This window comes from Artemia franciscana, chromosome 2 (assembly GCF_032884065.1).
Source record: "Artemia franciscana chromosome 2, ASM3288406v1, whole genome shotgun sequence".
NCBI lineage: Eukaryota > Metazoa > Arthropoda > Branchiopoda > Anostraca > Artemiidae > Artemia > Artemia franciscana.
The window spans coordinates 23,956,506-23,976,298 of record NC_088864.1 but is presented as its reverse complement, the minus strand read 5'-3'; the positions used below and the strand labels follow the sequence as shown (position 1 = coordinate 23,976,298).

Genomic DNA, 19,793 nt, shown 5'->3' with positions numbered 1-19,793 from the left:
AAATTAGAAAAAATTAGTTATTTATAACTTACGAGTGGGCGATCGGACCTTAATGAATTTTTAAATTTAGAAGGACATCGTGACTCAGAGCTCTTATTTTAAATCCTGACCGGCATTAAGCCTCTTATTTTCCTTTTTAAATCAATCTATTGATTCATAGAATTTTGTTTGAGCTCGTACCATATGATCTCTTGGCTCTTAGCTCTTCTTGCCTCGTCACAAGTGCCATATGAGTTGTTGCTCTTGTTGGTTGGGGAGGGGGTTGAGGGCATGGAGTTGTGTGGGGAAACTTTCCATGGAGGAATTTGTCATGGGGGAAGAGAATTTACATGAAGGGGGCGCAGAATTTTTAGCCTCTTTTTAAAGAGCAATGAAAAAATAAATATGAAAAAGTTTCTTCGACCGAAAGTAAGGAGCGGCATTAAAACGTAAAACGAACAGAAATCATTACGCATATGGGGGGGGGTCATCTCCTCCTAATACCTCGCTCTTTACTCTAAAGTAATTTCATTAATTTCAACTATATATTCTACAGCCTTTGTGATTCAGGGGTCATTCTTAAGGAATTGGGACACAATTTAAGCTTTAGTGTAAAGAGCGATGTATTGGCTAGGGGGCGAATACCCTTATATACTTAATAAAAACATACGAATTTAGAAGTTTGTTACGAAAGCTAATTCGGAAGTTACATATAATTTTACTAATACAAACGTTCGTAAAATTAAAAGTTCTAGTTTTCTTTTAATCAACAAAAGGAGGCGTACTCCCCCGCTCCTTTTTTTGTCAAATTCGTCCGATCAAAACTATTAGAAAGCCATTTAGCCAAAAAAAAAAAATTAATACACAAGTTTCGTTTTAATTATTCATGTACGGAGAGCCAAAATCAAAACATGCATTAAATCAAAAACGTTCAGAAATTAGTTTTTTACTGTCAAAAAGTAGAGTTGAGAGAAAAAGTTAAACTTTAGCGTAAAGAGCGGGGCGTTTAGGAGGGAACAGCCCCTTTCATATATGGAGTAATTTCTATTCGTTTTAAGTTTTAATGTCGCTCTTTACTTTCAGTTAAAAAAAACTTGTTTTTTTATATTTAATTCAGAAAGAGGCGAACTGCAGCATGGCTTTGGAGCTCAATCATACCAGGGACAAAGCAGTAGTTCGAGTATTTTTAGCTAATTGCCATCCTCAAGTTGAGAATAAATAAATTAATGCAGCTAGCTGCCTGTTATGTTGCCAAACACACTTTGAGTTAGGATTTCTAACAATATGTAGGGTTTTCATCTCCTCTTTCAGGCCCAAGAATTGCTACGGGGCAAGGAAGCAGCTGTCCCCTCCCCTTGCTCCACAATGTTTATCCTTAACTTTTACCTTCTCTAAAACAACTGTTTAAAAGGAATATACAATGAATGTTACACTTTTTAATAATATAGTTCTATATATCACACCGCCTTGCAGCATTAAAATGCTTTTTTCGAAACCGCTCACTTACCCTTTAACAGAAAACTTTCACCACTTAAAATACAATTTTTTCAATATAGTATAGCGGCTTGTTAAGTTTGAGAAGCTTTTTCTACTAAAATTAAACAACGATGTCATGACTCCTCACTAAAATAAGGACTTTTTATGGCACTTGGTATTAACCAAGTGACATATAGCAATCGCAAATTCTGTCGGTCTGTCTGTCGGTCCCGGTTTTGCTACTTTAGGCATTTCTAGGTAAGCTAGGACGATGAAATTTGGCAAGCGTATCAGGGACCGGACCAGATTAAATTAGAAATAGTCGTTTTCCCGATTTGAGCATCTGGAGGGAGTGGGGGGCCGGTTAATTCTGAAAAAACAGAAAAAATGAAGTATTTTTAACTTATGAGCGGGTGATGGGATCTTAATGAAATTTGATGTTTGGAATGATATTGTGTCTCAGAGCTCTTATTTTAAATCCCGACTGGATCTGATGACATTGGGGGGAGTTAGAGGGGGGAAACCTGAAATCTTGGAAAACACTGAGAGTGGAGGGATCGGGATGGAACCAGATGGGAAAAAAAGCACAAGTACTAGATACATGATTGACATAACCGGAACGGATCCGCTCTCTTTGGGGTAGTTGGGGGAGGGGTTATTTCTGAAAAATTAGAAAAAATGAGGTATTTTTAACTTACGAAGGGGTGATCGGATCTCAATGAAATTTGATATTTAGAAGGATATCGTGTCTCAAAGCTCTTATTTTAAATCCTGACCGGATCTGGTGACATTGGGGGAAGTTTGGGGCGGGGGAACCTAAAATCATGGAAAACGCTTAGATTGGAGGGATCGGGATGGAACTTGGTGGGAAGAATAAGCAGAAGTCTTACATACGTGATTTACATAATTGGAACGGATCCGCTCTATGGGGAGGGGTTAATCCTGAGAAAAATTACATATTTTTAACTTACGAAGGAGTGATCGGATCTTCATGAAACTTCATATTTAGAAGGACCTCGTAACTCAGATCTCTTATTTTAAATCTCAACCGGATTAAGCGTAATTGGGGGGGGGGGCAGTTGGGGGGACCGGAACTCTTATCAAATACTTAAAGCGGTTAGATCAGGATGAAACTGGATGGGAAGAATAGAAACCTCTCTAAGATACGTGACTGACATAACCGGACGGGAACGACTCTCTTTGGTGGAATTGGGGGGGGGGGGGGTAATTTTGAAAATTGAGGTATTTGTAACTTACGAAAGGGTGACTAGATCTTAATGAAATTTGATATTTAGAATGATCTTGTGCTTTAAAGTTCCAATTTTAAATTCCGACTAGATCCTGTGACATTGGGGGGAGTTGGAGGGGGAAACTGGAATTCTTGGAAAACGTGAAAATTGGGGTATTTTTATCTTACGAATAGATGATCGGATCTTAATGAAATTTATTTTTAGAAGGAATTCATGTCTCAGAGCTCTTATTTCAAATCCCGACCTGATCTTTTGACATTGGGGGGAGTTGGAGGGGGAAATCTTGGAAAAACACTTGGAGTGGAGGAATCGGGATGAAGCTTGGTGGGTAGAATAAACAAATGTCCTTGATACGTGATTGACAGAATCGTACTGGATTCGCTCTCTTTGGAGGAGTTGGGGGGAGGGGTTCAGTTATATGGCGAGTTTGGTGCTTCTGAACGTGCTAGGACGATGAAAATTGGTAGGCGTGTCAGGGAGCTTAACAATTTGACTTGATAAAGTCGTTTTCCCAGATCCGACCATCTGGGGGGCTAAAGGGAGAGGAAAAATTAGAAAAAATTAGGTATTTATAACTTATGAGTGGGTGATCGGATCTTAATGAATTTTGATATTTAGAAGGACATCGTGACTCAGAGCTCTTATTTTAAATCCTGACCGGCATTAAGCATCTTATTTTCCTTTTTAAATCAATCTATTGATTCATAGAATTTTGTTAGAGCTCATACCATATGATCTCTTGGCTCTTCTCGCCTCGGCACAAGTGCCATATGAGCTCTTAGCTCTTGTTCTTAGATATCTTTTTTCGAAGAAGTGGTATATCAAACTCTGCTATTGATCATAGTGCTATGGCAACTGTTTAGACGAAGTTTTCATGGTTGAAGTTTAGTCTTCATTCACAGATTCTGGCACCAGATTCTGGTATATGGACCAATGAAGACCAGTCATCTGTTGACGGATCTGTCAATCTATCAAAAACTGACCAGTCTTCATTGGTCCGGATTCCAGAATCTGGCAATGAAGACCGAACTTTAGTTTTTTAAGTAAATAAATAAAAAAAAAAACAAGCTAACCTTTTTTCAGTATTTGATCCGACTTATTTAAAACGAAATTTGCGTATTAATTAATTGCAATTAATCAGAAGATTTTGAGAAAAAAGGAGCGAGGGCGGAGGCCTTGTTGGCAAGTTTTAATGCTGTTCCTTACTTTCAGTAGAAAAAACTTTTCTACGGAAACTTTTTCTACTTTATTTTTTCATTGTTTTTTCAATTAATGCTGGAAAATCCTGCGCCCCCTTCATTGAAATTTTCTTCCCCCATGAAAAGTTTCTCCGTGTAAATATTCTCCCACGTAACCCCCTTCAAATCACCCCCTAAACCAAAATAAATCCCCTGAAAACGTCTGTACACTTCCCAATGACCATTACTGTATGTAAACACAGGTCAAAGTTTGTAACCTGCAGCCCCTCCCACGGGGAATTCGGGGGAGTAAGCCATCCCTAAAGACAATATTATAAGGTTTTTCGACTATGTTGAATAAAATGGCTACCTCAGAATTTTGATTCGGCGACTTTTGGAAAAAATTAGCGTGGGAGGGGGCCTAAGTGCCCTCCAATTTTTGGTCACTTAAAAAGCGCACTAGAACTTTTAATTTTTGTTAGAATGAGCCCTCTCGCGACATTCTAGGACCACTCAATCGAAACGATCACCCCTGGAAAAAAAAAAAACAACAAATAAGCACGCATCCTTGATATGTCTTCTGGCAAAAAATGCGAAATTCCACATTTTTGTAGATAGGAGCTTGAAACTTCTACAACAAGGTTCTCTGATATGCTGGATCTGATGGTGGGATTTTCGATAAGATTGTATGACTTTTAGGGGGTGTTTCTCCCTATTTTCTAAAATGAGGCAAATTTTCCCAGGCTCGTAACTTTTGACGGTATGACTAATCTTGATGAAACTTATATATTTAAAATCAGCATTAAAATGCGATTCTTTTGATGTAACTATTGGTATCAAAATTCAATTTTTTAGAGTTTTGGTTACTATTGAGCCGGGTCGCTCCTTACTACAGTTCGTTACCACGAACTGTTTGATATTTCATTGGGATCTTTTTCAAGTATATTTTTTATAACATTTTCGAAATTGTCTAAACGTTCAGATAACTGCATAAAGCCTTTCGAGTATACCAATACATTTGACAAATTAACTACATCTCACCATTTTTTGGGTTTGCAACATTTCTAATTCTTCTATTTTCTGCATTAGTATCTTCTATCTTCTTTCTTGGCGCGTTGGTACCATCAATTAAGCATTCTGATTTGTGATACATGCGAGGAAATAGAACCGAGCTTCATTTTCCTTATTCCTGTTATCACACCTATTTATCACACCCACTTAATGCGTTGTTCAGACTAAAACATAAGAAAAACAAATTCTGGAATAGGTAGAAAAGCCTATTTGACATAAAAGTTGGATAAGCCATGCTTGTTACGTTACCCGTCATGTTTACCCAATTAAGCTGCTATGAAAAACTACTGGTATAATTTTTAGACAGTGTATATTATTGTAATGAATAAGATGCCAATTTTTGCGCTTTGTTTGCTGTAAAAGTTCTAATATGGTTGAAGCTGAGTTTTTGTGGGTGGTACTCAGGGCCGTATCCAGGATTATTTTTCGGAGGGGGGTTACCGAATTTTTTTTTTTTTGGGGGGGGGTACCAAAAATGGTACCCCCCCCCCAAAAAAAAAAGAATTGAGCTTCTTTTCACTTATTCACTGGAAAGAATGGAACAACTAATGCCAGTGTCTCTCCTGGTGACCTAACCATATTCTTTACCATGCAAAAAAAAAAAAAAAAAACCTTCAAGCCATGTACTTCCGTACTTAAGTATGTACTAAAGTACCAAGTCCTTAAGTATAGTTTACTTTGAGTACTTAATACAATTTTTAGTACTTGTAATGCTTAATTACAATTTTAGTTGAGTACTTGGTACTTATGCTTAAATTAAATAAAAAAAGTTTTTTTCAACTGAAAGCAAGGAGCAGCATTAAAACTTAAAATGAACAGAAATTATTTCGTATATGAAGGGGGTTTCCCCCTCCTCAACGCCTCGCTCTTTACGCTAGGATTTTTTAGTACTTTTAAAAAAGCGCCTTATTGTTCTAATTAAACAGCCCTTGTGTTTCAGGAGTCATTCTTAAAGAATTGGGAAATAATTCCAACTTTAGGATAAAGAGCGAGGTATTGAGTAGGGGGCAACCCCCTTCAAAAATGTAAAATTTCCGTTCGTCTTAAGTTTTGATGTTACTCGTTACTTTTGGTTGAATTTTTTTATATATTTCATTTTTGATCATTTTTAAATAATGTCACTGTCTGATCGTTTTAAAAATCTGACCTCACCTCCACGGAGAAAGCCCCTCGTCATGGAAGTATCCTCTAGACAATTCAATCCCGGTGAAAATTTACCCCGGACAATTACTCTTAACCACTCTGCGCGTAAAATTGAGACGGAAAAGAGAAAACAAGACATATAGAACGAATTTTGTAAAGAATTCTGGCAAATTCCCGCTGTGTATAATCTCACCTGACAACTTCACTCTCTGGAAATTTCCCTCCCCATGGAAAAATCCTCCGTGGAAAAAATCTCATCAGCAAATTCCCCCCCCCAACCCAAAAATGTATGCATACATCCCAATAACAAATATTATGCGTAAACAATGGGCAAGACCTTTACCCTAGGGCTGTGGGGGGATCAAGTTACACTAAGAGGCAGAGATATTGGGCCTTTCAACTATGACGGACAAAATGGTTGTCTCATAAGTTTGATCGGACGATTTTGGGAAAAAAGTGGCTTGGGAGGTGGCCTAGTCGCCCTCCAGTTTTTTTTTGGTTGGCACTAGAACCTCTAGTTTCAATTCAAAATAGCCCTCTTCCGATATTCTAGGACCACCGGGTCGATCCGATCGCCCCTTGGGAAAACAAACGAAAAAAAAAACAAATAAACACGCATCCGTGATTTTCTTTTTGGTAAAAATACAAAATTCGAAGTTTTGCAGATAGCTTACACAATATGGCTCTCTGATGCGCGGAATTTGATTGTGTAATTTTCATTAAGATTCTATGACTTTTAGAGGGAGTTTCCCCATTTTTCAAAAATAAGGCAAATTTTCTCAAAGTCGTTGCTTTTGATGGGTAGGACTTAACTTGATGAAACTTACATATGTAAAATCAGCATAAAAATCAGATTTTTTTGGTGTATCTATTTGTTTCAAAAATTTCGTTTTTTAGAGTTTCGGTTTCTATTGAGCCGGGTTGTTCAAAAGTAACAAACTTACAGTTCGTTACCACGAACTGTTTGATACTATTTTGGAGTATTGACCCAGCATTGCAATTTGAACTCCCAAGCTGGAAGTCTAGACAGTAAGGAAATACAATTCCAGACAAAGTTTAAAGTACATTGTCCGATTCCATTTTGATGGGACAAGGGGCGATTTAGATCATGTCGAATGATCTACCCTGTAAAAGTTGTATATCTAGAATCTACAAAGGAAAAGTAAGGGGTTTTATTGTACAACATCTAGGAAGCTGTTAAATTTTGCCGTCAGACTTGATACTTTTTTTTGTCACGACTTTTTCATGAATTTTTATATGAGTTCCCTTTGATATTGTCAAAATTTCAATTGATATACTTACCAAATTGCCCTGATCCAAAACAGTAATATAGCACATGTATGATGGTGCCATCATGAACTATATAAATAAAGTCAAACTGAAAGTATAGTTGATATAGTTGAAAATATATATATTTGACTTTTCTAGCCCAGAAGCTGCTGTTAATGGAAATCTGGTTATATTTTTAGTATCAAGATGGAGAAGAAGTTGTATTTTGGATGAATACAATAGGTCCATATGCCAATCGTCAAGAAACTTATGGTTATTTTTCATTACCGTTTTGCCGAGGACCAAAAGAAATGATTGGACATTATCACGAGACACTTAGTGAAGCATTGCAGGGAGTAGAGCTGGAGTATAGTGGTCTTGCAGTGCAGTTCAAAGGTAATGCATAATAATTGTTGAAAAACAAAACAGTGAAAGTCAAAAACGTGCGAGGTGGAATTTGAGTCATGGAAAGAACGGAGAAACGAAAAGGATATCTTTCGGCAAGGAGCTTTGCCAAGCCGTTTTTGGTGCTTTATAGCTTACGAAAAAATATAAATAAAAAACTAACCTTCAAAATGCAAAATATAAAAGATTCTAATAAAGCTATCCCAAGAATCATCAAAAAATAATAATAAATTTTATATTTTATATTATGCAACCTAATAAAGAATTCCTCAGAAAGATCAAAGTGACTTGGGTTGTCAAAAGCGTGGAGGTGTAATGCAGGATCACGATTTTCACTTTTAATTCCTTTATTTTGGGTATTTTTATATAGATTGTTTTCCTCGTGCAGTGTGCCTCCCATTTATTTTTTATTTTATTTTTTTTTCTGAAACTGTTATTAACATGAAGACATCCAAGAAAGAAGAATATGTTGGATCTTCTTCCTCTAAGTATAGACTTTAAATTCGAACTTATTTAAATGATTTCTCACTTTGAATTTCCAATCAATATGAAACAATACACAAATTCCAATATTTGGTACAGGTATTGTTCCTTCCTCGTTCTGCATCGGTGATCTAACTCTGATTCCCAAAAAGAAGGAAATTCGGATTCGAATTGTTCCTCCTTCCATCACCGTCTCTACTACACTCTGTAAACCTTTCGAGATCCTTTTTATGGCACTTGGTATCTACCAAGTTAAATCCGGTTAAATCGAAAAAATTCGAAAAAATGACATATTTTTAACCTACGAACGGGAGATCGGATCTCAATGAAATTTGATATTTAGAAGGATATCGTGTCTCAGAGCTCTTATTTTAAATCTCGTTCGGATCCGTTGACATTGGGGGGAGTTAGGGGGGTCTAAATTCTTGAAAACGCGTGATTGACATCCGATTATGTGATTGACATAATCAGAACGGATTCGCTCTATTTGGGGGAGTTGGGGGGGAGGGCGAAGGGTTAATTCTGAAAAATTATAAAAAATGTCGTATTTTTAACTTAAGAAGGAGTGATCGGATCATTGGATCAGTGTCATTGGGGGGGGGGGGAATCTTGAAAATACTTAAAGCGGAGAGATCAGGTTGAAAGTTGTCGGGAAGAATAAAAACAAGTCCAAGATACGTGACCGTTATAACCAAACCGGATCTACTCTCTTTGGTGGAGTTGGGGGGGGGGGGTACTTCGGAAAAATTAGAAAAATTAGTTATTTGTATCTTACGAACGGTTGATCGGATCTTAATGCAATTTGATATTTAAAAGGATCTTTTGCGTTATAGCTCTTATTTTAAATTCCGACCAGATCCTGTGACATGGGATGGAGTTGGAGGGGGAAACCAGAATTCTTGGAAAACGTGAAAATTGGGGTATCTTTATCTTACGAATAGGTGATCGGGTCTTAATGAAACTTGATATATAGAAGGATCTTATGTCTCAGATGCTCCATTTTCGACACGAATCGGATCCAGGGAAACAGGGGACTGGAGGGGGGAAACAGGAATCTTGGAAACGCTTAGAGTGGAGAGATCATGATTAAATTTGATGGGAAGAATAAGCACAAGTTCTAGATACGGGATTGACATAATTAGAATGGATCCGTTCTCTTTGGAGGAGCTGGGGGATGTTAATTTGGAAAAATCAGGAAAATTGAGGTGTTTATAACTTACGAGTGGCTGATCGGATCTTAATGAATTTTGATATTTAGAAGGACATCGTGACTCAGAGCTCGTATTTTAAATCCCGACCGGCATTAAGCCTCTGATTTTCCTTTTAAATCATTCTATTGATTCTTAGAATATTGCTAGAGCTCATACCATATGAGCGCTTGGCTCTTCCGGCCTTGTCACAAGTGCCATATGAGTTCTTAGCTCTTGTCATTGATGAGCTAAGACTGAAATATTACGTTCTGCCTAATCTGTTCGGTTTTCAGCCTTATGTTGATTGTTCCCATGCTCTTAACGCAGTTTCTACTGCCCTTGCTGACGCTGAATCGTCGGGAAAAAGTCTGATCCTCGCTGGATCTCCGAAAGTGAGGTGTTAAACCCGTCAGCTGTCCGTATTCTCAGATATCTATATAAGAATCTTAGAGTTCGTTTAAAGCTCCCATCCCTTTTACTCCTGTAGTCGGCTCTTCATCAGTCCCAATACAATTCCATTAATTCTCGTGTAAGGCCAAACTCATCGAATTTCTCGAATATACTTGTGGTTCCTTAGTACCCCATCCCCATTAAGAAAGGGAGTGGACAGGGAGCTGTCACCTCCCCTACTCTGTCCAATAAGGGTGTCCTGGACGCTTTGAAAAAATTGTCTTCTTGCATGTATTCCTGGGGGAATCGAGGTGTCTATTATTTGTTATGCTGATGATATCTTGAATCTTAGTCGTAAGATCCAGTGCATTGAACAGAATTTCAAAATCTTCAAAGATGAGTATGCAAAAATTGGACCGTCTTTCAATCCTGAGAAAACCGAAGCTGTTCAGTTCAATTGGTGTATTTTTCTCTCCTAAGTCTGGACGGTTCCCTTATTAAAGCCGGAGACCCCATTACATACCTAGGCCTTCCAATCGGCTCATCTATTGGCCACACGCGCCGTTTGCTGATATCTTACGCTGAGCGTAAAATTAGTATTTCATACGCTGGAATCTTAAAAAGCAAACTGCGCTTCAATCGTCACCTCTAGTATCCATCTACAACGCCATAGCCCTTTCACATCTACTTAACATTGCTCCAATTTGGAAATTTTGCTCAATTACATATTAAAGGTAACTACGTTCAATCTCTTCAGATTTGTCATATATCTTTTGCATTTGCCTCCTTGAACAAGAAACCGTAAAATTATCCACGTGTATGACCGTGCAAACCCAATCATCAATATTAACAAATCTTTAACCGTTTTCAAAAGGATTTTCATCACTTATGTTTGTCAACTTGTTCGCAATATTTTGTTCTTGTTAATGTAAAGTATGTAATGAATTGCTTTTCGTCATGTATTTGGATTTTCAATTGTGTGTTTTAGTTCCTATTTTGTTTTGTCTTTAGTTATTACTCCGTCTATTGTTTTCTTTTTTTATGGCAATAAATGAATTGTAAATAATAATGATAATATCTATATTTTGCTTCAAACCTTTCTCCTTCTTTAAAAAGAGTGTCGTTTTCATTTTGGTCATTGAATTTTAAGAACTTGTTGGGCGGCCCAGTTGGCATTGTTGATTTTTATATAATGGCTAGACCTTTTACGTCTTAAAGTGGACTACGGAAAGGAGATAAAAAAGATATACAAACGAGGAATGTGATTTTATCCTATTGGTTTAGATCATAGAGGAAAAGAACGAATTCTGTGCAACGCCATATATTCCAAGAACCAGGGATATATCTGGAAGATTTTTTTTGAATCCCTGTCTAAATGTCTCTTTCAGAAATTGAAATTCAGTAGGGCCTTTTTTTTTCAATTTCGGTAAGGTGTATTTTTTTTATCTTGTAATTTGTTGGTCACCTTGTTCCCTGTACATTTTTATATCCAAGGTAATTTTCCATAGTTCTTCTAATGACCAATCAGTTATAAGAAAAAGACTCAAATACCTTTTTTTTAAGATTCATCATGATACTGGATTACCGTTTTTGCATGAAAATTTGCATGTCTGTCCTCTGAAAAGCCAATTTGAGTATTTTGTTCCATGGCAGAAACTCTGACTTGAAGGTAATTTTCAGACACTTTGAGTTTTGAGGCTAGACAAAACAAAAAAAAGACTGAATTAGGTATTACCCTGATCTTTTATCTTCTGATGGAACGGACATTGGAATATGGTTTAAATCACCCGTAGTTTCTCTCCAAATTTTAGATTGAACTGTTCTGATAAATATTCAAAAATTACTTTGCATTGTATTTAACATTTCATTTATTTTATTTTTCTACTTTCTTTTTCGTTTATCTTAAAGAGATTTTTTTTTCTAGAGGATGTGCCGAAAACTGCTTATTGTGAAATTACTTTAACTTCAGAATCTTTGCGTGCCTTCATCTATGCTGTAAAGAACCACTATTGGTATCAAATGTACATCGATGATCTTCCTGTTTGGGGTATGTTTCTTAAATACTTCTATAGCTGAGATATTTTGCGAAGATATAATAAAAATAATAAACGCCAAACATAATATTTCGCCCTTTCTTCTAAAACATGAGCTATTGAGCTCCAGACTATTTGTTGGTCTTTCAGAATTGCATTCACCGCATGCAACATAGGGGGATAGGCAATGTGTGGGACAACAAATATGCTTTTACCTCTATTCTAGCTTACAGACTTGTGATGATGGCACCAAGAGGGCTGAAACAAATAGGTCATGTCAAATCTGGTGAAAGAAGAGTTCTTGTTATGGTGGTAGGCTGTGCGAATGCAATAGGTCAAGCTATACCACCCTTTCTTGTCATTCCCCGAGTGAGCTGGCCAGATAATTTCTTGAACAGTCTGCCTCCTGATAGTGATGGTCGTGCCCAGCAATCAGGATGGATGACGTCGGAAATATTTCCAGACGGTCTTCAGCGTTTCGCCAAGCATGCCAACTGCGGATCTCAAGAGAGAATCCTACCTATCCTTGACAACCAAGAATCATATATTTCACTGGAGGTTGTCAATTTTTGCCAAGAGAAAATCGACGTCCTCACATTGCCACCCCACTGTAGCCACAAGATGCAGCCTCTTGACATCTCCGTGTTTGGTCCTTTTAAGCGATAACAACGATGCGTGTAACAAGTTTATGCTCCAAGACCTTCTCGTTTATGCCCCAAAACGCTTATGCCCTAAAACGAATCTCGATCCGCGACATCGGTACACTTGTTTGTGCTGTATTTCTAAAAGCCTTCTCAATTGAGAATATCCTGAGCGGGCTTAAGAAAAGTGTGATCTGTCCCTTCAACCGGGATGTGTTCCGCGACCATGAATTTTTATCTCCTACTTGTCGGACAGGCTGGAACCCCGAGAAAGCGCAAAAATGCTCTCTACTACTAGTTCAGATGAAGCTGAAGCAGGTCCCTCCAACATATTGACCGCCAACCATTAACCACCGACATGGCCTCGAAGGCTGTCACGCCAGAAGTCGTCAGACCGTTCCTGAGAGCTGGACCCTGTTCAGAGAAATCTAGAGGACGCAATAAGCTCTGTTCCAAAATTATCACTGACGCGCCAGAAAAAGAGCGCCTTGAAGCAGAACATCAAGTAAAAGAAGCCAAGAAGTCAAAGAAGAAAAGCCGAGCTGGACGGAAGGGATCAGCAAAAAGAAACATCACGGCTGACTTGGATGAGGAGGAAGACTTCGTGGTTAGCAATACGAAAGTGACGAGAGCCTTCACATCGGAGACAATGAGGAGGATGGTGAGGTTTCTTTAAGACTGGAAGGAATCGAAGAAGGCGATTTTGTTCTTGTCAAAGTAGTTGGTAAGAGGATAACGTCATATTCTATTGCAAAGGCAGTGTTCGGACTCGCCTATAAATTCCAATAAATTCCTATATTTTAATGCACTCCCATAAAATGCCTATATTTTGGCTAAAATCCTATTATTCCTATTATTCGGCTGAAGAGCACTAAGAACATAGCTCATGATTTGCAATTTTCTGTCTTTTGGTGTAGATTGATAATTAATTACAACTGTTGAGCTTTTTGAACTTAACTATTGCTTTGTGTTGGGCTTAGTAAGCTGCTTCTGCCTAGGCTATGCTGTTGTTTTGACTTAGTAGCCTATGTTTTGTTTTTTGTCATGTTGGGCTTGTCCGAAATGAGCAAAGATCAGTATATAGGCTAGCAGTCTCTGCTTAATGAGACTGGAGTTCTTGCGACTTAGGTGTTTCCTGGCTGAACGTTGGCTGGCTGATGTGAATACGGCCCAGTTATTCAAATGGGCTATTCTAAGATAGTTGCTAATCGAGCGAAGTATAATAGACGTGCACTGGGTAGGCTATATGCTACATTCTGTGATCAATTTTTTTCCTTTATCTATCTTGTCTTTATCCCCTTCTAAAGAAAAATGATTTTAATCAGATTCAGACTTTTTTTTTCAGATATTGTAAATTTTTACTTTATCTCCCCCCTTGGTATAGCAATGGTAAGATAATTCGTAAGTTTGATGTCCCTGATATAAGTGCAAAGTTGGCCCTCCTGCATGGAAGATTGTCGGAATCAGCTTTTTATCGTTTATCGCCTCATCATCCTTTGGTCCGTCTGTTCGGTTAATCTCATTGTAGCATATTTTTTTTATGGCACTTGGTATTAACCAAGTGACACATAGCAATCGCAAATTCTGTCGGTCCTGGTTTTGCTACTTTAGGCACTTCCAGGTAAGCTAGGACGATGAAATTTGGCAGGCATATCAGGAACTGGACCAGATTAAATTAGAAATAGTCGTTTTCCCGATTTGACCATCTGGGGGGGGGGGAGTTAATTCAGAAAAAATAGAAAAATGAAGTATTTTTAACTTACGAACGGTTGATCAGATCTTAATGAAATTTGATGTTTGGAAGGATATCGTGTCTCAGAGCTGTTAATTTAAATCCCGACTGGATCTGGTGACATTGGGGGAGTTTGGAGGGGGAAACCTAAAATCTTGGAAAACACTTAGAGTGGAGGGATTGGGCTGAAACTTGGTGGGAAAAATAAGCACAAGTCGTAGATACATGATTGACATAACCAGAACGGATTCGCTCTCTTTGGGGTAGTTGGGAGGGGGGGGGGGTTGATTCTGAAAAATTAGAAAAAATGAGGTATTTTTGACTTAAGAACGGGTGATCGGATCTCAATGAAATTTGATATTTAGAAGGATATCGTGTCTCAAAGCTCTTATTTTAAATCCCGAACGTATCTGGTGAGATTGGGGGGAGTTTGGGGTTACCTAAAATCATGGAAAACGCTTAGATTGGAGGGATTGGGCTGAAACTTGGTGGAAAAAATAAGCACAAGTTTTAGATACATGATTGACATAACCAGAACGGATTCGCTCTCTTTGGGGTAGTTTGGGGGGGGGGGTTGGTTGATTCTGAAAAATTAGAAAAAATGAGGTATTTTTAACTTACGAACGGGTGATCGGATATCAATGAAATTTGATATTTAGAAGGATATCGGGTCTCAAAGCTCTTATATTAAATCTTGACCAGATCTGGTGACATTGGTGGGGGGGACCTAAAATCATGGAAAACGCTTAGATTGGAGGGATCGGGATGAAATTTGGTAATTTATGTGACCAGGCATCTACCACAGATCTGATCCCGAGGACTTCCGAATCCTATAATTGGCCTATATTTGGGCCCGGGAAATCCTATAAAAATAGGACAGAGCCTATAATTTGAAACGGACCGACCTGTCCGAACCCTGCAAAGGTCTTGGTGAAAGACAAGATTGAAGACGAGATTGCAGTACTCTTTTGGAAGAGGATTTTTCCCTCTTATAAATTTCAAGAGACGCCTGAAAAGGGAAGGGTCAGTCTTGAGGACGTTCTGATGAAACTGCCAAAGCCTATCCCGTCTGGAAGAACGGCAAGGCAGAGGGTCACTTCACACATTTGAAGATAGTTTTTCTGGTTTGAGTGTGTTAAAATGAGCCAATGCGGACATTTTACTTGATTCATACATTATTACTCGATTGATAAATATGTACATCATATGTTTATATGAGATATATAGTTGAAGATGATTACGAAAATGATGGTCTGTCTTACTCCCTCTGTTGGTCTGTCTTGCCAGCCTCTTCGGATAAGACGGACCTTTTGATCTTTCTTCCAGAATCTGCGTTTTCTTAGAAACCCTTTGGAGAAAAAATAATTAGTAAGGTAGTGAGGATGAATAAGCAATCCGATGAAACAAATTTCGTTCCGGTGTCCCAGAAACAGAAAAGGTAGAAATTGAAAACCTCTTACTGGGTCCGTCTTACCTTTATCTCCCATATACCAAATACTATATTGGTTATAACTAGATTGCTATTAAACAGTCCGTGGTAACGAACTGTAAGTAAGGAGCGACGCGGCTCAATAGTTACCCAAACTCTAAAAAGAGTGAATTTTTGATATCAATAGATCTATCAAAAGAGTTGGCTTATTATACTTATTTCAAATATATAACATTTATCAAGTTTAGTGTTACCCATCAAAGGCTACGAGCCTGAGAAAATTTACCGGATTTCTCGGGGGAAAGACTCCCTAAAAGTCAAAAAAGTCTTAATGAAAATCATACCATCAGATTCAGCGTATCAGAGAACCTTACTGTAAATTTGCCCATTGTATGCATATAATATTTGTTATAGGGAAGTATTCCGATGTTTTTCAGGGGAAAGGAGATTTCCTGGGGATAGATTTTTTATGGGAAGAATTTTTATTGGGATGGAAGTTTCCAGGGATGAACTATCTAGGGTAAATTTTACATAGTGGGAATTTGCCAGAATTCGTATACGGAAGTGTCTTACTTTCTCGTTGGCAACCCTATTTATATTTTGAGATGCTTTGGGGGAATTGTTCGTGAAAACTTTCAGCAGAGTTGGAATTCTCTGGGGGATTTTTGCCGTGGAGGGGATATCCCATGGGAGAGATTCTCCATTGGGAATTACCATGAGGAGAAATTCTCCTTCGGGAAATTTTCCGCGGAAGAAACTTTATATTTGGGGCGGGGGGATTTCTGGGAGATATTTTCCGGACAGGCGGGATTCCCTCATGACCTTAAAAAGGATCAGAAACTAAACAAAAACTTGTCTTTCTTCAAATGAAAGTATAATAAGGAGTATTCTCCAGGCGGAATCGCAAGCAAGAAATTTTCTGAAGAGGGGGGGGATTCCTAGTGATGATGGAATTGTCCGCGGATAATTTCCCAGTGGAAGAATATTACGCGGGAGCAACTTTCTATGGAGGAATTTGTCTTTGTTGAGTGATGTGCATGTGAATAACTCAATTAAATTATGAATCTCCTACATGAATTACATTGTGAGGTAGAAAACTGGATGACATTAGAAAATTCAAGGAATAAGATTTTTCTTTTGTAGAACATGGGGGACTGTAATTCTCCCATGTTATATTTTTGGTCCGGCACTGTTTTAGAGGGGTTTCAGTTTTTATAAATTACCAAATTTTGTTCTTGCAACAAACTTTTAATATTGAAATTTGCCGAAATGCTAGTCACCATTCTTGGATCAGCTTCAAATAACGATTATTCCTCACCTGACATTTTTTCAAAGCGACTTCTTAAACTTCCTGTTTCTATTGAACGTGGGTCATTATTTAATAGGCTGCAGCCTTGTTTGCAAACTGTGCCGTGCTTTTGAGGACCTTCAACCCTCAATGACATATTTTGCTAGCTTTATCTTATTCGTAGCGAAGTTTGTCAGTTTTTAGGTCTTGCCGTGACCACTGGATTGCTTCGGAATCTCTGCTTAATGGCTTGTGAAGCTTTGTTTATTTCATCCTTCTCAGTTCTAATAATCCGTTGTTTTTTTTGTTTTTTTTTTTTTGCTGATGTCTATGATGGCTCCTTTTAATTTCAAATGGATGTGGCAGTGGTATGATGTCGTCACAACTAGTAGCTGTTCTGTTTTGAAAAGTAAAGCTGATATTTCAGTCACGTTGTTTATTAATATCATGCATTTGCTGGTTTTTATGGCACTTGGTATCTACCAGGGGGTAATTCTGAAAAATTAGAAAAAATGAGGTATTTTTAACTCACGAAGGAGCGATCGGATCTTAATGAAATTCTATTTTTGTAGCGATATCGTGTCTCAGAGCTCATATTTTAAATCCCGACTGGATCCGGTGACATTGGAGGGCATTGGGGGGAGGGAACCTAAAATTTTGAAAAAAGGCTTAGAGTGGAGGGATCGGGATGAAACTTGGTGGAAAAATAAGCATAAGTCTTAGATACGTGATTGACATAACCGGAATGGATTTGCTCTCTTTGGAGGAGTTGGGGGGGGGGTTAATTATGAAAAATTAGGAAAAATGAGGTATTTTTAACTTACGAAGGAGTGATCAGATCCTATGAAATTTCATATTCAGAAGAACCTTGTGACTTAGATATCTTATTTTAAATCCTGACTGGATCCAGTGTCATTGGGGGAGGGGGGAACCGGAAATCTTGGAAAACGCTTAAAGCGGAGAGATCAGGATGAAACTTGGTGGGAAGAATAAGTCCAAGATACGTGACTGACATTATCAGACCGGATCCGCTCTCTTTGTTGGAGTTGGGGGAGGGGAGTAATTCGGAAAAATTAGAAAAAATGAGATATTTGTAACTTACGAACGGGTGATCAGATCTTAATGAAATTTGATATTTAGAAGTATCTTGTGCTTTAGAGCTTTTATTCTAAATTCCGACCAAATACGGTGACATTTGGGGGAGGTGTTTGTGGAGAGGGAACCGGAAATACTGGAAAATGTGAAAATTGAGGTATCTTTATCTTACGAAGGGGTGATCGGATCTTAATGAAACTTGATGTATAGAAAGATCTTATGTCTCAGATTCTCCACTTATGAGTTGGATCCACGGACATAGGGAGCTGGAGGGGGTAAAACAGAAATCTTGGAAACCGGAAATCTTGGAAAACGCTTGGAGTGTAGAGATCGGGATGAAACTTGGTGGGAAGAATAAGCACAAGTCCTAGATACTTGGTTGACGTAACGGGACTGAATCCGCTTTCTTTGGGTGAGCTGGGGGTTGTTAATTTGGAAAAATTAGAAAAATTAAGGTATTTTTAACTTAAGAACGGGTGACCAGATCCTAATGAAATTTGATATTTAGAAGGAACTCATTTCTCAGAGTTCTTATTTCAAATTCCGACCAGATCTGTTGACATTCGGGAAGAGTTGGAGGGGAAAACCGGAAATCTTGGAAAACGCTTAGAGTGGAGAGATCGGGATGAAACTTGATGGTTAGAATAAGAAAAATGTCGTAGGTACGTGATTGACGTAACCGTACAGGATCCGCTCTCTTTTGGGGAGTTAGGGGGTGGGGTTCAGTGCTTTGGCGAGTTTGGTGCTTCTGGATGGTCTAAGACAATGAAAATTGGTAGGCGTGTCAGGGAGCTGCACAAATTGACTTGATAAGTCATTTTCTCCGACTCGACCATCTGGGGGGCTGAAGGGAGAGGAAAGACTAGAAAAACTGAGGTATTTTTAACTTAAGAGTAGGTGATCGGATCTAAATGAATTTTGATATTTAGACGGACCTCGTGACTCAGAGCTCTTATTTTGAATCCCAACCGGCATTAAGTCTCTGATTTTTCTTTTAATTGGAATTTTGCTAGAGCTCATACCATATGAGCTCTTGGCTCTTCCGACCAAAGTGTCCGACCGAAGTGTCATATGAGCTTGTAGCTCTTGTTTGTTCTGTTCCTAGATTTGATTATGTTTTCGTTCCTCTTTTCTTATTTTCTGAAAAAACCTCATTCTTACTATTGTCTAGAGTAGACACAATAATTAGAACATGCCTTGTGATTAAGCTCTATTCATATCCGAAAATCAATAAAACATACTACGAAAAGGAAAATCGGAAAAAAATGTTTTATTCTGACGAGAATAATTTCTGAACTCATCAACTTGGGGACTTGGTTGCCATAATCTATTAAAACTGAGTATAAGAATTGTACCTGTCTCCAGAAATTTTGTCTGCTTGACATGTATGGCCATTCAACAGTAAAAATGACTTCATGAGAATTTCTGGCTTGAGCCCAAATGGATTCAAAGCAGGCTCAGACAAGAGTTTTGGCATGGTATCTTCTTGAGTTTCCCTGGCCAGAGATTTTACTTCCCGTAACTCTTCTTCTAAGAGAGGAACTTCTTGAGTTATCCTTGGATAGGTGTTATAACCCCATGTTCTCGCTTCTGAAATATTTTCAATGTCGCTCTGCATTTGATCTTTAATCGTCTTAACTTTTTCGTTTAATCCCCATGTGACTCCAATACAAGCTTTGCTGATTCTCTGTTGATTTTTTTGGGGGGCGAGTACAATGGACAAGTTTTCCAAGGTAATGGT

At 38.2% G+C, this 19,793-nt stretch overlaps 1 protein-coding gene across 2 annotated transcripts in view; it reads left to right on the top strand.

The window, feature by feature from the left end:
• Nucleotides 1-19,793, top strand: part of LOC136039085 (transmembrane 9 superfamily member 3-like) — a 93,494-nt gene that overhangs the window by 31,220 nt on the left and 42,481 nt on the right. For both annotated transcript variants that reach the window (XM_065722572.1, XM_065722577.1), the window contains exons 3-4: nucleotides 7,567-7,762; nucleotides 11,759-11,881. In XM_065722572.1, coding sequence (XP_065578644.1) covers nucleotides 7,567-7,762; nucleotides 11,759-11,881 — 319 coding nt within the window. The remainder of the gene's footprint in view (nucleotides 1-7,566; nucleotides 7,763-11,758; nucleotides 11,882-19,793) is intronic.